At 47.9% G+C, this 17,348-nt stretch overlaps 2 protein-coding genes across 5 annotated transcripts in view; one reads left to right on the top strand and one right to left on the bottom strand.

The window, feature by feature from the left end:
• Nucleotides 1-2,369: 2,369 nt before the first annotated feature.
• On the bottom strand, nt 2,370-8,370 carry LOC130248771 (translation initiation factor IF-2-like). The gene is made up of 4 exons (XM_056482780.1): nt 8,014-8,370; nt 6,888-7,633; nt 3,532-3,687; nt 2,370-2,501 (listed from the first exon to the last, which is right to left on the bottom strand). The coding sequence occupies exons 1-3, from the start codon at nt 8,368-8,370 to the stop codon at nt 3,654-3,656; spliced, it is 1,137 nt and encodes a 378-aa protein (XP_056338755.1). The 3' UTR covers nt 2,370-2,501; nt 3,532-3,653.
• The window catches only part of LOC130249985 (chromodomain-helicase-DNA-binding protein 7-like), a 44,903-nt gene continuing 35,051 nt past the window's right edge, over nt 7,497-17,348 (top strand). Inside the window, exons 1-2 of one of the 4 annotated variants that reach the window (XM_056485201.1) lie at nt 7,497-7,585; nt 10,411-10,514. The gene's annotated coding sequence lies outside the window, so the exon portion shown is untranslated. Of the gene's footprint in view, nt 7,586-7,843; nt 8,313-10,410; nt 10,515-17,348 lie in introns of those variants that run through there. The other 3 variants (XM_056485199.1, XM_056485202.1, XM_056485200.1) reach the window with 3 other exon arrangements.

Raw genomic sequence — 17,348 nt, forward strand, 5'->3', positions numbered from 1 at the left:
GGCGAAGTACTGGCACATGGTCAATGCTCCATCCCTGGAAACATTCAAGGTCAGGTTGGGCTGGGCTCTGTGCAACCTGATTGAGGTGAAGATGTCTCTGGACATTGCAGGGTGGTTGGTCTAGATGGCTCTTAGGGGTCCATTCCAACACAAACTATTCATTGGCTCTATGATCAAACTCTGTCTAGCTAATCAGTTGTTTCTTTTCTTGCAGTGAAGTGCTCTGCAAAGAATACATGTGAGGAACTGTGAAGATTGTGTAAGTCCTTACACACTTGCTGAATATATCTCACACTTTTTAAATGTCTCTTTACCCACAAAAATGAATAATAAGTGTGAGTACATTCCCCTTTTCCTCCAAATTGTGCTGTTTCCCTAACTAAACATTGATTCATATTTAAATTTTTGGCACTTAAGTTATTTTGTGTCAGTAAAATGCAGACCACAGCTGGCACCTTTGCTACTCTGTAACAGAAAAACATTTCCATAAACTTGACTACATACGAGACTGTTTTCTCAACTTCACGTTGTATGAGACCCATCTCCCAGAGCTGGGTCTGAAATAATGGAAGGAACAATTTATGATACTTTTTTTCTCTATATAAACATACAGTGACTATTTATGTCCCTGTGTCCTTCTGAACCCAAATTTTCCATGCACTCTATTCTAGAGAGAGAAAGGAAAGACAGAGAAGGAAAGAGACAGAAGAGATGTCACGAATTACTTTGCTGTAAGGCACCAGGATAGCACCACGATAAAGCCAGTGTACAAAAAGACAAATAAACTGGACTGGGGTCTTGCAGAATATGTTTATGAAATGTCTCAACTGCACCAAGCTAGGAGGACAGTGACCACTGTAGATGATCAGTGTAGAAATCAAAATGAACTTCCTATAGAGAAAAATAAATCATCAGCTTCATGGAGAATCAGGGTAGATGGCTGTAGAGAGCTTATTGCAGTGGACAATGCAGTGCTCCTGTGAAATGCTCTCTTAGGATTTATCAATAGGTGGCATATGTAAGTCATCAAGAACAATGTAAAGATGACTCCACTGAGTGCCAGTAAGTTCCCAACTGCTGCATTCTCCTTGGTTTCACAGTCTGTGCTGAAAAACACAGTGCAGAACAGGGAGGGAAATAAAGACATTGTAATACAAAATTAGAGATGTAGAATACAAAAGGAAGCGGTAAAGGAAGGAAGGATATTGACCCTTAAAAATAATTTTTAGAGGGAATCAGATAAATTTTCCAACGTGTAAAATGTTAGAAGAGCTTTGATCAATTGTTTTTGAATGCTGGTGAAATACCAGTACAAGCTACCTAGGAAGTTCGGGTCTCTGCTTTGCAGAGGGTTTCTAAGAACAGGTTAGACAAACATCTGTTGGGGATTGTCTGGGGCTACTTTATCCTATCTTTGTGCAGCCTGGGGGGACCAGATGGTCTCTCAGCCCCCTTCCTACAAGTTTACCAAGTGGGGAGGGGAGTGGACCTGAGTTTAATGAGGAAACAGCATCATCCTATTAGTTGATCCTCTTTCAGAATAGAAGAAGAATCAGAAAGAAGCCACATCTAACTTAACTATATAATTGTTTTTACACATTTTAATGTTGTAGACTGGCAGTTTTATGAAGTATTTAGAGAAACAAATACATGGTTATAGAAAAAAAAGTTATAAAAAAGTTATAAAATGGAACTATTCTAAATTTGTCTTTTTATCAATGAACATAAGTAGGAAAAATAGTTTATTAGTATTTTTTAAAGATAACTATTACCTTAATATAGAGATAGTTTGTAAATATTTTTCAAGGATATTATAAGTGTGTGTTTGGCCATAGGTTTTGCATTGCTTCCTATTTCAAAACAAGCAATGACAACATCAGTAGTTACATCTGAGAATGTCACACCTAGGTGCTCCTTGCATATGCAAACCCAGGAAACAATTGTGAGAAATCACTCTTGCTCCCCAGTCCACAGAAGGAACAAGTTATTCAGTTCCTGCTCTGAAAAATCTGTCTGGAAGGACAGACGAATGGAAATGTGAGAGTCAGTGCCTCGCCTCCTCGGCAGGTGAACTCTGTGGCTGCGGCGGCGCTTCCTCCTCCCTCCTCCCTCCTCCCTGCCTGCCCGTGCGCTGGGAAGTTCCAGTGAAATATTGCTGCTGTGGAAAGTCCTGCTCACAGCGAGCAGACGTGAGCTCCCAGCGAGTCAGATCCCGTTTTACAGGCGGCTCTGGGGCAGGGTGGAGCCCGCGCTGAACTTTGTGTTTAGAAGGAAGTGATGCTGGGGGCAGCCCGCGTTGCTAAGCAGAGGAGTTGCCGTATTTTTATTTCAGCTGATACTTTCGGCGGGGGTGTGACTTCATTCTTAGATATGGTGCCTTCCATTTATTAAGGACAAAGGTCAGAAATTGCCAGTGCTGCTGTAGCTGTGTCTGTCCCTGGAAGAAGAGGCACATTCTGCTGAGCCGTCAAAGATGGAAATGGGAGTCCTGAGTGCTGCTCCTGCACGGTGAAAACAAAACCGACCGTGACGCTGTCACCTCATATCACCGTCCAAGAGAAACCTCCTCACCAGCAGGGATGATGTGGAGTAGGTCAGTTTTGTGTTATTGCTCCATTTTTATAAGAACTCACTACTGGTCCTGAGGCAAGAGGTGGCCTGGTCTTGTCTCCAGCAGTAGTGGGAGCCAGGAGCCTGAGGTGAGCAGTCAGGCACTGGCCTGTTAAATCAGAATTTAGATGGAAAGCAAAGTGATCCTGCCTCATATGCCAGCAAACTAAGTGATGAGTCTGTTTGGGAGGGACAGTGAGCTGTTTGTCACCTCTGTGCCGCTGGCACTTGGGTGGGTGCTGCCCTGCAGCTCTCAGATCATCATAGGCAGCATTTGGAGAGATTGGCACAGTGCAGACAGGCTGGGGACAGCTGCCCACAGCTGTGTGCACCCACACCACCCACAGTGACAGGTCACACTGTGCAGTGTCATCCAGCATTTTCACCTATTCCCCCTCAAACTCTTTGGCTACATCCTTAAGTTAGCCTTGAGAAAACTTTATGCTGTTATGTGAGAGACACTGCTGCTATCAGAACTCTTCCACATAAAAGAATAAATGTTGGGAGTAGTATTTCCCTCTTGTTGCTGGATTCCCAAAGATGAGGCATCAGGGAATGCTGATGTCCCCAGAAGCTTTGCCCCTGAGAGGCCTGACAGGTGAGCAGCATGTGGGCTGCTGGAGCTCGCTGCCCCTCTGCTTTTCTGGTTCAGTTCCTCACTTAAGGAGTTCCCCACCACAGTAGTGGCTGTTTGGGCCAGTTCCAGCTTTTGTCACTGTGGCTGGCTTGAGTTTCAAAAAGAAAAAAACCCAACAAACCGACCAACCCACACAAGTGTGTACCCTGGTTTGCCCTCTGTTCCCTTAGCTTGCTGGTGCCACAGGGTGGCTCCTTGCAGCACTTATATTTCCAGCACTTTCAGCTCTTCAGCTGAAGTTGTTAAAGTTGTTCTTTCTGAGTCTGTTGCTTCCTGGTACTTACCAAAATCCACGTGCTCTTGGTATTTCAGCATGCTGTGGGTTGGTGAATTATTTCTTCTGAAAAAAGAATATTCTTTTCCTTCAGCTTATGGCATATCATTATCATCTGTGCTCTGTTGGCCACTACATATTCTCAGTCTCGTGTGTTTCCATTGCTCTGTAAATTTTGAGAAACTTTGAGTAAAACTTTCACTTGTGAAAGAAAAAGAAACCATTTGACTTTTCCACTTCATTTTACTGAAACAGTGTTCAGAGATTAATAAAATGTGAGTGTGTGTCAGGGCTGTGTGACTTTGGAGCCACTTCCCAGCAACCATGGAACAAAACATGATGCCTTTGCTGGTCTGAGGCTCTGAAATGGCTCTGAAATCCTGAATGCTGAGCCTGAAGTGCTCAGAAGGCAGCTACTCCAAGCACAAGCTTGGGCTCACTGTACAGTTTCACATTTCTCCTTGCATGAATAAAAGTAAAAGCAAACCTGTGAGAGAGAAGTTGTTGAGTTTTGGGTACATCTGCACAGAATTTCCTCAGGAGCTGCAGCTTCCTTCACCCAAGCAAAAAAAGCTTTTTAGAGGAAGCCACCTGGAGGGCATGGCAGCAGCACAAGCACTTTCTGTCAGAACTGATGCATGGTTTGGACCTTCACAGTGCTGAGCAGGTGAGGAACCAGATGTGCTCAACAGAGCTGTTCTCCAGCAGGGTGGGCTGCTCTGAGCTCTCTGCACAGCCCTCAGCAGCTCTCAAACAAGCTCAGTACCTGGACTGCACTGTCAGGAAGGAGGTACAGACTGCTTGGCCCTTGTAGCCTGAAGGCCTCCCTGTGCACAGCTTGTCTGGGGACTCATGACTTGTGAGGTGTCATCTGCCACATGCAGGAGTGACAATGTCTAGATCTTAAGATCACATTTCGCTGTACCTGGATGTTAAAACATGCTGGTTCTTCAAAGTCTACTGAATAAGTAACCTGCCTTTGTATTTTCATGTGATGCTAAATCATTTGCATTTTGTAATTCTGATATTTTAAAACAGGTTTAAATGCTGCCCAGTAATCTCAGTGCTGTACTTCTTACAGAGTACATTAACTTATCTCTGCACAGCTATGCCTGTCATACACAGTGACTTGCCCAGCTTGGTACAAACTATCCCCACCTTGAGAGTTTACCTGGTTAGGTAAAGTGTAGCAATTCACTGGGGTTTTGTTGGTACACATACCCTTGCTCTGCAACTGCTGTTGAAATTCTCAGCCATTAATGCAAATTCTTTCTAATCTGTGAGCCAAATGGCTGCCTACATCAGATGGATTACTTCTTCCCAACAGCACACAAAGGGTTGGGTGGCTGGCTACAAGTGAATTTTCATCCCTGTCATCTCTTGGGTATTTTAATAAGCTGTTACCAATAAGGTTAATCACAAAGATGCCATGTTGCTGTTTCCTCACTCTCCTGTGAAGCTGCCTTGTTGGTAACTTGTGGAGTTACAGCTTTCTCTTTGGGGACTGGCTGAAGCACAAGTTAAGGTTTCAAAAATCTTTCCTCTGTAGCAGCTGCACAATGATGTATTTTACCCATGCCTGGTACTGCCACTGAGTGTGCATGTGTGTGAACTTGTGCCACACCTTGAAGGTGTCTCACCCTGGAGTGGTGAAACCACTGCAGCACTTTTCCTTACTCTCCATTTCCTGTTATTGAGGAGTTAGAGAATGGCTATAATTCTCCCCCTTCTGTGAAAGTGCTGTTTGCAGATTCTGTTTCTTCTGATGTTGGGAAGCGTTGGGAGACTCCCTGCACATTTTTATGACCCGAGCAGAGAGCCAGCTGATTCCACAGGCCACGGCCTGAGGATGATTTATGGGACCTGAGGAGCTGGTTCTGTGCCTTCTACAAGACACATGCAGCAGAGCTAGGGCATTTTTTCTTCCATGGAACAAACATTTAACTGAGTACCTATCTATGCCCCCCCCTCACTGCTTCTGCCATGCTAATATATATATATATATATATATTTTTTTTTTTTTTAAATAAGTGCAGCATTTCTTTGGTTGGCTCACCCTGTCACCAAAACATGCTCTGAACACTTTTCATGCTCGGCAGCTTTGCGATCTGATTTCTGCTCAACAAGAAACTGAAACAAGTTCTAGAGGGAGCACTGAGGCTGCTGGCAGTTGATCTCAGAATGAGTTTCTCGTGCCCCTAAATCTTGAAGAACTAAAATCTTTGAAAGCAAGGGGAGTTCCGGGCAGGCTTAGGCTACACCAGAGCTCTTGGCTGCCATGGGGCACTTAAATGGCACATTCAGAAAAACAGATTTGGGGTAGGTGTTTCTAGGCTGTTTTCTCCCTGGCCTGTCAACATACTGCAAGAGAAAACTGAAACTGATTATATCTGTGTAGGTTTGTTGTTTTGTTGTTTGTTTTTTCAAGAAGTAAAGAAAAGCAAATGAAAATAGAACGATGGCAAACTGGGCAAATTTAGTGAAAGTACACTTGGGGCATGTGCTGCTTCAAAGTGTTTTGTTTTTATATACTATTTCCACTTGCTATTTTTAACTTCATAGAAGACCTTGGCTAAGAACAGGGAGTGTATTCTACTTCACCATCACGTGCTATCAGCTTTTCACTGCATTTTTCAGCTGGGACAGCAACACCACCCCAGGTCCTTGCCCCTTTCTGGGCAGTTGCACGGGCCCAGCAGCGTGGGAGGTGGTGCTGCCTCTCAAACTGCTAACCTTCCCTTCTCCCAAAAGGTGCTTTCCCCTAAACCCAAGAGAGACTGAGTAGGCCAGGCATGAATGACACAACGTGGAAGAGTGTTGTACTTCCTCTAGAGAAGCCTGAAATATTTTTGCAGCTGTAGTGGCCCTCATGGCTGCAGAATCAACACGGACAGCTGGACTGAGGGAGCCAACAACCCAAGAAGCGAGAGAAGCTTTTGACATTCACGCTGTCTGGATCCAGCTCCCAGCTTACTGTGTGTTAAAAGAGTGTAGAGGAAAAGCTGTGTGAGATCCTATGAGCACGGGACGCCTTCTCTCTTTCCCACGGAAAACACAGGAGTTGTGGGTGCAGCAAACAGCCCCCTAAAAGGAGCGGCAGGAGCTGGAGGGGGAGGGTGTCCCCTCTCGGGAGTACATGACTTTGTTTTTCCTTCTCCAACCTGCCACAAACAATGATGGTAAAAAGTTATCTCGTCAAGTGACTCGCTGAAAATTCCTGTAATGCCGAGTATCTTTGCACTGGGTTTACGCTTTAATCTCTTTATACTTTTAAGACGCTTATTTAGTTTCCAGAGCAGCGCGGGGAGGACCGCTAAGCGCGCTACTGGTAATCACTTTTGGGTGGGATTTGTCTAAATTACTTACGGAATGAGTTTGTTTCGGTTTGTATCTATCTCGAACTCGAATGCGCGGCTTTCAAACGGGGCAGCGGCAGAGCGGTGCCGGTGCCGGTGCCGGTGCCGGTGCCGGGGGAGCGCGGCCCCGCCGGGACGGGGGCGCTGCCGCGGGCGAGCGGGCGGGCAGCGCTTAATGGCCGCTTCCCTTTGAGAGCCCGACCCGCTCGGGACAAAGTCCACCCCAAACCGCGGTCTCGGGCGATCCTGCGCGCCCCGCCCCGCCCCGCCCCGGTGGCCGGGGTGAGAGAGGCGGGCGGGGTCGCGGTGCCCGCTGCCCGTCCGGGGGCAGAGGCCGGGGCCGGGGCGGGCGCCGGGGGGCCGGGCAACCTCCCGGGACGCCTCTCGGTTTCGCTTCGCCGCCGCGGTTGGGAAGTTTGAAGAGCGGCAGTGACACAGTGACACCTCACACACAACACACCCCCCGGGCTTCACCGGGAGTTTCCCGGGACGGGACGCGGCGGGGCGGGCGCGGCGCTGACCCCGAGGTGCGGAGCGCTGCGGGCGGCGCGGAGCGGCGCCCCTCGGCCCGGTCAGTGCGGCGGAGCGGAGCGGAGCGGCGGGGAGCGCACGGAAGCCGCCGTGCCCCGCCGTGCCCCGCGGCAGCGCTCCCTGGGCCGGCGGGCGGCCGGAGCCCCGGCGGGGCGCTGGCGGGCTGCGCGCAGGCAGGTTAGTGACCCCCGCCCTTCCCCCGCCCGGGGCGGGAGGGGGGGTTTCCTATATATTTTTTTCTCCTCTTTTTTTTTTTTTTTTTTTTTTTCCTTTTTCCCCCCTTCTCTCCTCGTTGCATAAATTATGCCGGGCGGGGCGGTGACGTCGCGGGGGCGGGGCGCGCGCGGCGCTCGCCCCCGGGGAGGGGGCGGTGTCGGGGGCGCGCCTTGTGGCGGCGGAGGGAGGGAGGAAGGAGGGAAGGAGAGAGGGAGGGAGGCGGCGGGGGCGGGCGGGCGCAGGGGGCGGCAGCCGCCTGGCTGGCTGGTGTCGCGCTCGGCTCGGCTCCGGCGGGCGCGCTCGCTCGCTCGGGAACTATCGGATTAAACTTGAATCGAGTGAAATTACACAAAGGAGCGAAGCGGAGCCGGCGGAGACCCCGAAACTACCCGAGACCCGCGCTGACCCTTCCTCTCCCTCCCCTCCCTTCCACCCCTCCTTCGCCTGCCCGCCCCGGTCAGGGATCCCCCTCCTCCCCTCTTAGCCCAGCCCCGGTGCGAGCGAGCAACTCCGTGCGTGTGTGTTGTGTGCGTGTGTGTTGTGTGCGAGACCCGCATCCCGCCTCGCCCCCCCCCGGCCGGCGGCACCAACTCCGGAGCGTGTCCCCTCCTCCTCCCCGGCCCTTCGGCGGAGGGCAGCGAGGGAGCGAGCGGGGGACACCGGTCCCCGACGGCCACGCACCGGCCCGGTGAGTGACCCCGCACCTCGCTGGAGGGAGGGCGGGAGGGAGGGCGGGCGCCGGCCATGGAGCAGGGGACCCGCGGCAGGTCTCTGTCCCCGGCCGAGCGGAGCGGAGCGGGGGTGCTGGCTGCCGGCGGCGGTCCGGGGGGGTGGGGGATGCTGAGCCCTGCCGCGGCTCCGGGCGAGGCGGGGCGGGGGGGTGTGTGTGTTGAGGGGGGTGTCTCAGCGGGGCACTTCCCCGGGTGTAAATGGCTTTTTGTTGTGCTGCGGCCGGCCGGCCGGCCGCCTGCCTCGCCTCGGGGGAGGGGAGGGCACCGGGGAGCCGGAGCGCCCGCGCCCCTTCCCTTTCCCTTCTTCTCCCCACTGCGCTCCTCTCCGCAAGTTTGGAGGGTGACTAAAAATCCGGGAAAAGTTGAGCGAAACTGCGCGGCGGGGGCGGCGGGGCCCAGCGCCGGCCGGGATGGCCGCGGGAGCGCTTCCCCCGCTGACCACGCTGACGGCTCCCGGCGGCCGCGGCGGCACAACAAGCGCTAACAAAGTGAGGGCGCTTCCCTGCCGAGCACGGCCCGGCCCGGCCCGGCCCGGCACCGCCCCGCGCCCCGCTCCGCGCCCGCACATGGGTCGCCGGGGCCGGGGCCGGGCCGCAGCGGGGGCACCCCCAGCGGAGGCCGGGCGGTGGGTGGCGGCGGGCGGCAGGAAGGCGGGCGGGGAGGGAGGAGAAGGAGGAGGGAGGCGGGAGCACGAGGTGCCGCTCCGGCCGCCGGTGCGCGCGGCGGGGGGATCGTCCTGCCCCGGCGGCACCGGGAGGGGGCAGGGGGCGGCCGGCGCTCCCCGGCGGCCGGAGAAGAAAGGGGAGCGGGGGAAAGAGGGAGGGGACGGGAAGGGAAGGGGCAACGCTGGCCGAGGCAGCCGGAGCGGTGCCGGCGGACGCCGCATAATAGGGGCTTCACCCCGCCGGGTACCTTCGCTCCGCCGGCGCGGAGCCCGGGCGGGCGGGAGGCGCTGCCGCCGCCGCCGCGCACATGGGGTCGGGGCCGGGGCGCTCCCCTCGTCGCGCTCCCCCCCACCCCGTTCCGGGCCATTTTGAGGGTGAGCGGAAAAAGGTGGTTTGAGGCCAAAGCGGTCAGGGCGCGGAGCGAGGGGGGTGCCCGGCCGCGCTCGGTCCGCGGGGCGCGGTGGGAAGCGGAGCGCGGCCGGCGGCGGGCGCTGCGTGCGGGGCGGCGGGGAGCGGGCAGCGCCTGTGCGTGTGCGCGGGTGTGAGAGAGAGAGAGAGAGCGGTGGCGGGGGGAGGGGGGCAGGGTTGTTAGTGAGTCTCAGGGAGAAGGCGCTGCAGGCAATGAGCAGCCATCATTACGTTGCCTTCATTTATCCCGGTAGCGCTAAATCAGGGGACGCGCTCCCACGCCGGGGGAGCCCCTCCGGGCGCGCCCCGCGCTGCCGGGCCGGTCTCCGCGGGTGGGTGTCGGGGGGGCGGGTCGGGGTGCTGGGGAAGGGGGTGGCCGTGGGGCACGGGCTGGAAATGGAGCCGGTTTCCCCGGCTCCCCCCGACAGCCCGCTCACGCCCGGGTTTAAAGTAGTTGTTTTTTAAACAGACAATGGACAAAAGGAAAGTAGCGATGGATGCCCGGGAGCTCCCTGTCCGCTGCGGGGCCGCGCGGCGCCGCGCAACTCTCCCGCACTTACCCACTTTCTGCCTTTGTTTTCGTTTGGGAAGGGGTCGAGCGTGCCTCCCCACTACAGAAAAGGGCGATTTTTTTCTTTTACGAGAACCCTTTTTTTTTTTTTTCCCCTTAATTTTTTTTTTTTTTTTTTTTTAAATTTCTCCTGCCACTTGGGCTTCCGCGGATGTTTGGTTTGGGGAATATCAGAATAACCTCCGTGCGATAAGTTTGTTTCTGTGTCGATGTTCGTCTCGATTTTTACTCTCATCAAAGCAGATTGTGGGCAGTGTTTATCCTGGAAGATGGCTCTCGGGAAAATGTGTTAGCCTTTTTTTGTTTTTGTTTTTCCCCTTTTCCTTTTTTTCTTTTCTCGTGTTATACGGGACTAGAGGAGGTACAAACAAGCAAGTTGAACAAAAAATGTTTCTGTTCATTTCCTCACAGATCATCCATTCTAACGACGGCAAAAAAATCTTAATGACTATGACCTTAGCAGCATGGGTAGCTGATTTTTCCCAATTATAAATCCCGTTAGTTTGCGGTAATGTGTGAGTATCAATATATAATTCATATTAAAAAGCATGATCCGTAATTATTATTATTATTATTTTTTTATAAAAGTTGAAATCCATCATTTTCCAATGAGAGTGCTGCATCTGTCGCTTGGAGTGTTTTTGTCTCGCTGTTGCACAACAGAGGCTCTCCAGTCTTTAACCTAAAATGGCAGCTTTAATTTGACTGGGGCCCATTCATTGACAATGATAATAAAAAGGCTGAAAGCTAAATGTAGCTGGATGCTAGGGGCACGTATGCAGAACACTTTCCTCTTCTTTGCTGGGTGCTGCTAAGAGAAGAACTTCCAAGCTCTCTAGTTTCCACTGTGAAAGTTTCTAACACGTTTTTTTTTTTTTTTCTTATTAACAAAATAAAAATAATAATTAAAAAAACCACGTTGCTCAGCATAGACCATATTTTAAATGTCCAGGTTGCTTACAAACTTAACAGGGAGGTGATAGAGAGAGCTCCTCTGAAGAGGTTTGCATTTACCAGCAGCAGAAAAATTGTAGTGATAAGTTCTAAAATAAGATGCAGTCCGGGGAAAAATTAACCATTTCTTTCTGAGGTTTGTAACAGGTGATCAGAACAATTACATTCTGTGTATTTTCCTATCTGCAGCTACTAAATTTGGGGAGTATTGCTTGTTTCTTCTTGTTTGGAGTTGTGAGTGTGCTCAGGGTTTTGCAGAGATCCATTTGATAGTGTACTATTTTCCTCTAGGTTAAAACCACAACTGCTTGGAAAAAGTAATTATTCTTGCTCTTAGACATAATGTGAAGTTTGAAACAGTTTTACGAAACAAAATTTCCCCTACTAAAGTATTGGTGAATGTCACAGATTCACACAACTTGTCCTGCCCTTCTATTAGCCTGAACTGCTTATTTTCAGTCTCTTTTGAGCTGTTTTTAGTAAGAAATTTATAAATATAATTGTTAAAGCCATTGCACAGACTCTTAGAAGAGTATTAAATGCTTGTGATTGCAAGTGGAAACTGAATTGCTGATTCACTGATACTAATTGGATGATATTTGACCAAATATCTTACTAAATATTTAACAATGTGATGACATTTCTGTTATTGCTTGTAAATCCTGGTTACATTATTTAAACAGGGGAAAAAGCCTCATATTTGTAACCCAAAATTATTTTATTGCCTCTTCAGTAATGAAGGAAAGTTTTGATCACAGGCAAGGATCACACAGTCCTTTAAGGAAAATAAAAATTTCTAGGGATGTGGCATTGTAGCAACATCAATAAACAGGAGGTTTAGTGAAATACTCTCTATTGCAATCGAAACTCTGTTCAGTGATGGGAGATTTCAGTTGTGACCAGTTCCTTTTGGGTTTGGTTAATGCAGAAACCTGAAGAGTTGTGTCAAAGGGGCACCCTAAGGTTTCCCTGTCCATGTGGAGGGCTCAGTTAACCTGAGTATAGTTTTTCCCATCCGACTTATTTGCTGTTTTGAACTGAAAAGCTCCTGATGAACGTTCACAGTATTTCCAGTTAATGCTCAGATAGTATTAGGACTTTTATAAGATGCAGAACGAGTTGTTTGTGAGTTCAGGTGGTTCAGGACTACAGCTGCAGGCAGTGCTCTGAAGAAAGATGTGCTGCTCAGTCTGGGCTTGGCATGGGTGGGTGGGTGCTGTGGTCAGTGGCCTGTCCTGCCCCCCACACAGGGAGGCTCCGTGCCAGGTCTGTGCCCCATGGACAGAGGCTCTGCGGGCACGAGAACCTGCAGTGTGAGGATACAACAAAACCTAAACAAAGACAACCTGGAGACGATTTTCTGTAAAGCTGGAAAGGCCTGAGTAATAGGGGCTTCTCAGGTTTTCCCAGAGCTGCTGAAGTGTGGCAGTGAGGCTGCATTTTGCCATGTCCAAGGCATCCTACAGCAGGTCGCTGTTTGGGGTTTGGTTTTGTTCATAGCGTATGGTGTGATAGGTAGAGGTTGCTAAGGTGGGAGAAGGTGGAAAAAAGTAACCAGAAAGAAAGAGGGTGAAAATAAATGCAGGTGTCTCCTTGAATCCTGTCCCTTTTTCCCCTGCTTATTTTTACATTCATCTTCAGATAGAAAACCTTTAGCGTTTGCTGGTTGGTACTTGATCTTCTGAAGCTGGCGTTATTCAAAGAAATCTGTGTGACTAGCAAGGGTACAGGCAACTGTGTGAAAAATGGTGTGTGTGTCTGAAGGTCTTCCTTTCCCCAGTTCCCTTAAATCCTCACTTCTAAACCCTTACGAATTTGTCTGCTGTGAACAAATCACTAACTGCTCAGATTTATGAGCTGGTTAACTGATGCCCATAAGTATTATGGGTGATACTTTTATGTTACTTTAATGTTCCCTGTATACAAGAGAAAACTGCAAATTTTAGTAAATAATTAAACTGTCTTTCTGACAAATGAGCCTTTTGTGTGTAGGTGAGGCTTTAGCCTTCACTTTTCCAACAGAAAAGTTACTGTATTAATTTAGCTTCACCATTTAGCTATCAATTTAGCTATTAAGACAGACATTAACTCCATAGTTTCTCATCATTTATATTTCCATGAATAGCTTGTTAGCACAAATACAAACTACTGGATTTTATTGGAAGAAAGTCTTAAATACTGTCTATATTGTAGCAGTAATAAAAATGCAACTCCAATTATTATTTAATTTTTAAAACTCATTCAGAGGAAGGAGCAAGGTACAATATGCAGAAACATCCCATGTTTTTATGAGGGTTCTGATGAGATACTGCAACCTGATGGAAGTTTTCCTCCTGATTTCTTTCCACCTGCACAATCTGACTAACTTTCAGTGATTCACATCTTAGCCAAGATCAGCGGTCATGGAAATACCACGTTGTAGTTCTGCACCAAAAATCTTTCTTGGAAAATGAGGTTGGAAGGCATGATGCAAAAAATAAAAAGGAGGTTATGACCTAAAGGACACATTCCAAGAGCCCAAATATGACAACAAAGCTCTTAAGGGTATTCTTAAGTATATAAAAGCTGATTAGCTCTTAGCTTCCAACATTGTGACTTTTCTGAGATGTAAACATGCACCTAGAAGAAGCCAAGCCAAAACCAAAAATCTTTGTGCTGCTGCTTGGGTTCTTCTCTGAATGCTGCTCAGTAGCAGTTTCTAAACACTCTGGTTGTTTTGCTGCCCCTATACTAAATGCATTCTCCTTTAAAAGAGAAGAAAGAAAAGAGGGATACAGCTTAATTTAAGCATTTTCTTTTAAAAGTTAGAATTCAATGGAAGAGTGCTAGTTACCACACAAGCTACTGTTTTAGTAGAACATTGTAACACATGACTTTGAAAGCTTATTGGCATATGGGAACTAACCAGAAGCCCTTGCTGGCATGATGTAGGGCTTGCTTTGCTCTGTAGTGACCTATATAGCTATTTTGGGTGTGGTTTTGCTTGGCTTTCATGGGAGCTGTGTCCAACCTTCCTCTGACATAGACAATTGCTGTGATGAGAGAGCCTTGAGGGGAATGGTGGGGAATAAATAACTTTGAGAATCAATTGTCTGGAAAAAGTCATTGCAGCCAAAATGTCTGCCCTCTTCCTAATGGTTCTGAGGGGAAAATAAAATTTCACATACATGGTCCTGATCGTAGAGGTTATTCTGTTCAGGTTTCATTTAAATATGAGCTTGTGTTTAGGGAGAGCAATGCAGCAACTTACCTGCCTGGGAGTAGCTGGCATATGGCAAATCCAGTGCTGGTTGCTTTTGGAAGCACTTTATTTTCATGTCAGTGAGCCACTTTTTAAGCTGTTCAGCTGAGCTTTTTGCTTACTGCTAGAACTTCAACAGGTAGTTGGCTTTAAAATTTCTTGGTGATTTTGAAAGAAATTGACCTCCCCGCAGTTTATTTTTATCTCTATCTACAAAGGAAGTGTCACTTAAAACATTTTGTGGAGGTGTGCATCAGATGTACAAAGTATGATTCCTTCTGTGCAGCAGAGGCAAACTTGCTCTGAAAACAAAACTTTTTATTTCTCCTTCCTGCCTATTCTACTCCCCTCCCCCCAGCTTTCCCATAGGTTTTGTTCCTCTTCACGTTGTGCCTTTCCTGTTGAGTTTTTAATCTTTTTTCCAATTCATACTGCTTTCTGTTTGCTTAGTGGAGTTCTGTTTTCTTGCCAGCCCTAGATCATTAGGATATGTGGCAAAATAAACATGTGTTTCAACTCTCAATAATGCTGCTTTCTACCCAAACCATGGAGGATGCCTAAGTTGGTGTGGGGAGGGCTGGCTGGCTGCACCAAAGCTTGATAAAGTCTCGTCTTAGTCCCTGGATGCTTTTATGGCAAGGGATGGGCAGCAGCAGACAGCCAGAGCAGGGGGCTTCCCAAAGGTTCTTCATGACCCTTTGAAGAGGAAAATCCTCTTGTTTCAAGTTTTGTTTTCATGAAAGTGACATTCTCCCTTCTTTTAATAGTGGATAGATGGAGCTGTAGTGGTTTCTCTTGTTCTGTGCACTGAGTAGTTGTGAGTGGGGAGGGTCGAGTTCCATGACAATTTTGAAATGGACATTGCCATTGTGGGCTATCCCTTACCAAACAGAGAAATTTGGGATGTTGGGAGCAGCTCCTGAGGGGATTGCAAGAAATAGGGGAGGTTTGGAGAACAGGAACTGTGTGACCAGAGGTAAAGCAGATCAGAACATGGAGCAAGGCCAAGGAAGACTTTAATGAAAGCACTTTTGTCCTCGGTCTTAAAATAGGAAGCCTATGGATTTATTTACAGGGTAAACAGGATTTGTTAAGTGGGTAGTCACTACATGTGAAGGAATGCTGGTCATTCTTTGGGAGAGAATTCAGGTGAAGACTAAAGCTCAGCTGAAAGCTGGAATTTTAGAAGTTTAGACATCGGTAATGGGACGAAACACAGAGAAAGTCTTCACCATAGAAAGCACTGAGGTAGGTAGTGCTGTTCTGGGAGAAATGTGCTCTTACATAATAGAAACTGAGAAACTCTGTTCAAGCCTTTGGTATTAACTTGGATGAGCTAGTAAGTGGGAAGTCTGAGTTGATGACAAGTTATGAGAAAATATTCTTTGCTTCAAAGAGGATCCATCAATGTAGCTGTTGAGATTGAAATCCAAAGCTGAAATGCTACTTGGTAAAGTGTCTTGCAGGAAAGTGCATGTCAGTCTGTACTGTAGAGAATGGCAGTTCAGTATTTCTTCAAGTTGAAGATTAACAGCCAGAAAGGCAATACAACTGACGTGGTTTGTAAAGCTCGATAGAAGGAGGATTGAGGGAAGGAGAGCAATGATGAGGCTAACAGATATTCAAAAATCAGTCTGATAAGGCTGAGATAAAAGTGCATGAAAGTGAGAGACTGGTAAATTTCAAGGATGCATCTTAATTAGTTCAAGGTATAACAAAACCTTACCTGTTCCTGGACAGGAGAGCCTATCTGAAGTCCAGGAATCAGAATCCCAAGTATCCTGCTGCTTGAAGTTCTGTATTTGAATGTGTGTTGTTTTCTCATGTGGGATAAGAAATACTGAAACAACCATAACTGCAGTTACTGTCTTGAAATGAGATCTAAGATTATGATTTTATTATTTCTTCTCAGCAGTCTGGTACGTATCTAGGCAAGTCCTGTGGATTTTTGAGAATGTACTCTGGTTTGTGCTACTTCTGGACTGAAGTAGCTGCTTGTTGGATTTGGTGGTTTATTGCAAGGCAAAAAGCAGACAGCTCATCATCTCCAGTTCTTAGTTTGAGAAGTACCAGGGTTATATTGCTTGCTCCTGGAAACATCAGGCAGCTTCACAGGGTGGTGTAGTTGTGTCAGGGTGGCTTAAAGGAAGGCCCTCTGATGTAGTAGCCAGTGTCTATATGAGTTCAGAGACTCCTTTAAACTCTGATGAGGGGACTCTCACTGACAGTATAATTCTTGCCTTGAGTTGTTTTAACCGTGAAGAATTAAACTGGGAGTTTATAGTGAGCAATTTAGTATCTCTCTTGATTTAGGAAGGAATCATTCAGAAAGTCAGTTAAACAGGGGTTTCTGGACTGCCTCAGGATGTTAGTCTGGGAGAGAGCTGCTAAGTAATTCAGTTTATTTATCAGTACCACGGTGAGGTGTCTGCTGTGCTTTGCATTCACTCAGCTCTGTAAGTGAGGCGCAGCCTCACTCATCTTTATTAATCATTTTTTCATTCGGGGGGAAGTGAATAAGCAAGCTTCAGCTTCACTTCCCCCTTATTTCTGTATTGATCTCTACAAAGGTGCATTGTCATTTTCTGTTCTTTTTTCTGTACAGAAGTAAGTGAAACATGCTTCTTAAATTCCATAGTAATCTTTACAGAGGTTAGTGAAAAAAATTTGCCTGTTTCACCTGCATTTCTCCTTACTACAGTTGTGCAGTATTCCCCAGCCCATGCTGTCTTCTCTCACAGAAGTGACTCTTAGTGAGCATACTTTTATAGTTCAAACAGGATTTGAACCTTGTGGCCGCCATGCTGAAGGAAGGGCTTGTTTCATAGAAATGACACATGGCTGTTGGAAGAATCAGCTTGTTACAGGCAGCACTAGAATAGAAATGTGTCTTACAGCTTGGGTCTGAGAATCTTTGTTGTACATATTAGTCTTAGAAGTTGAGCATATTAGATGTTGCACTGAACCTATTAAAAAAAAAAATGGAAGGAGGGTGTTTGTGTGGCTTTTCAGTTACCATGGCTGGATTTAGAGAAATGCTGTGGTTAAGGTGACTGAATTCTTGAATGGTGAGTTCTCAGGGAAGTGAGTTAAGGCCTCACAAGCCCCTGCTACCCCCTGTCCAAACCATGACTACTTAATTTTGTGAGGTGAA

This window comes from Oenanthe melanoleuca, chromosome 2, assembly GCF_029582105.1.
Source record: "Oenanthe melanoleuca isolate GR-GAL-2019-014 chromosome 2, OMel1.0, whole genome shotgun sequence".
Taxonomy (NCBI): domain Eukaryota; kingdom Metazoa; phylum Chordata; class Aves; order Passeriformes; family Muscicapidae; genus Oenanthe; species Oenanthe melanoleuca.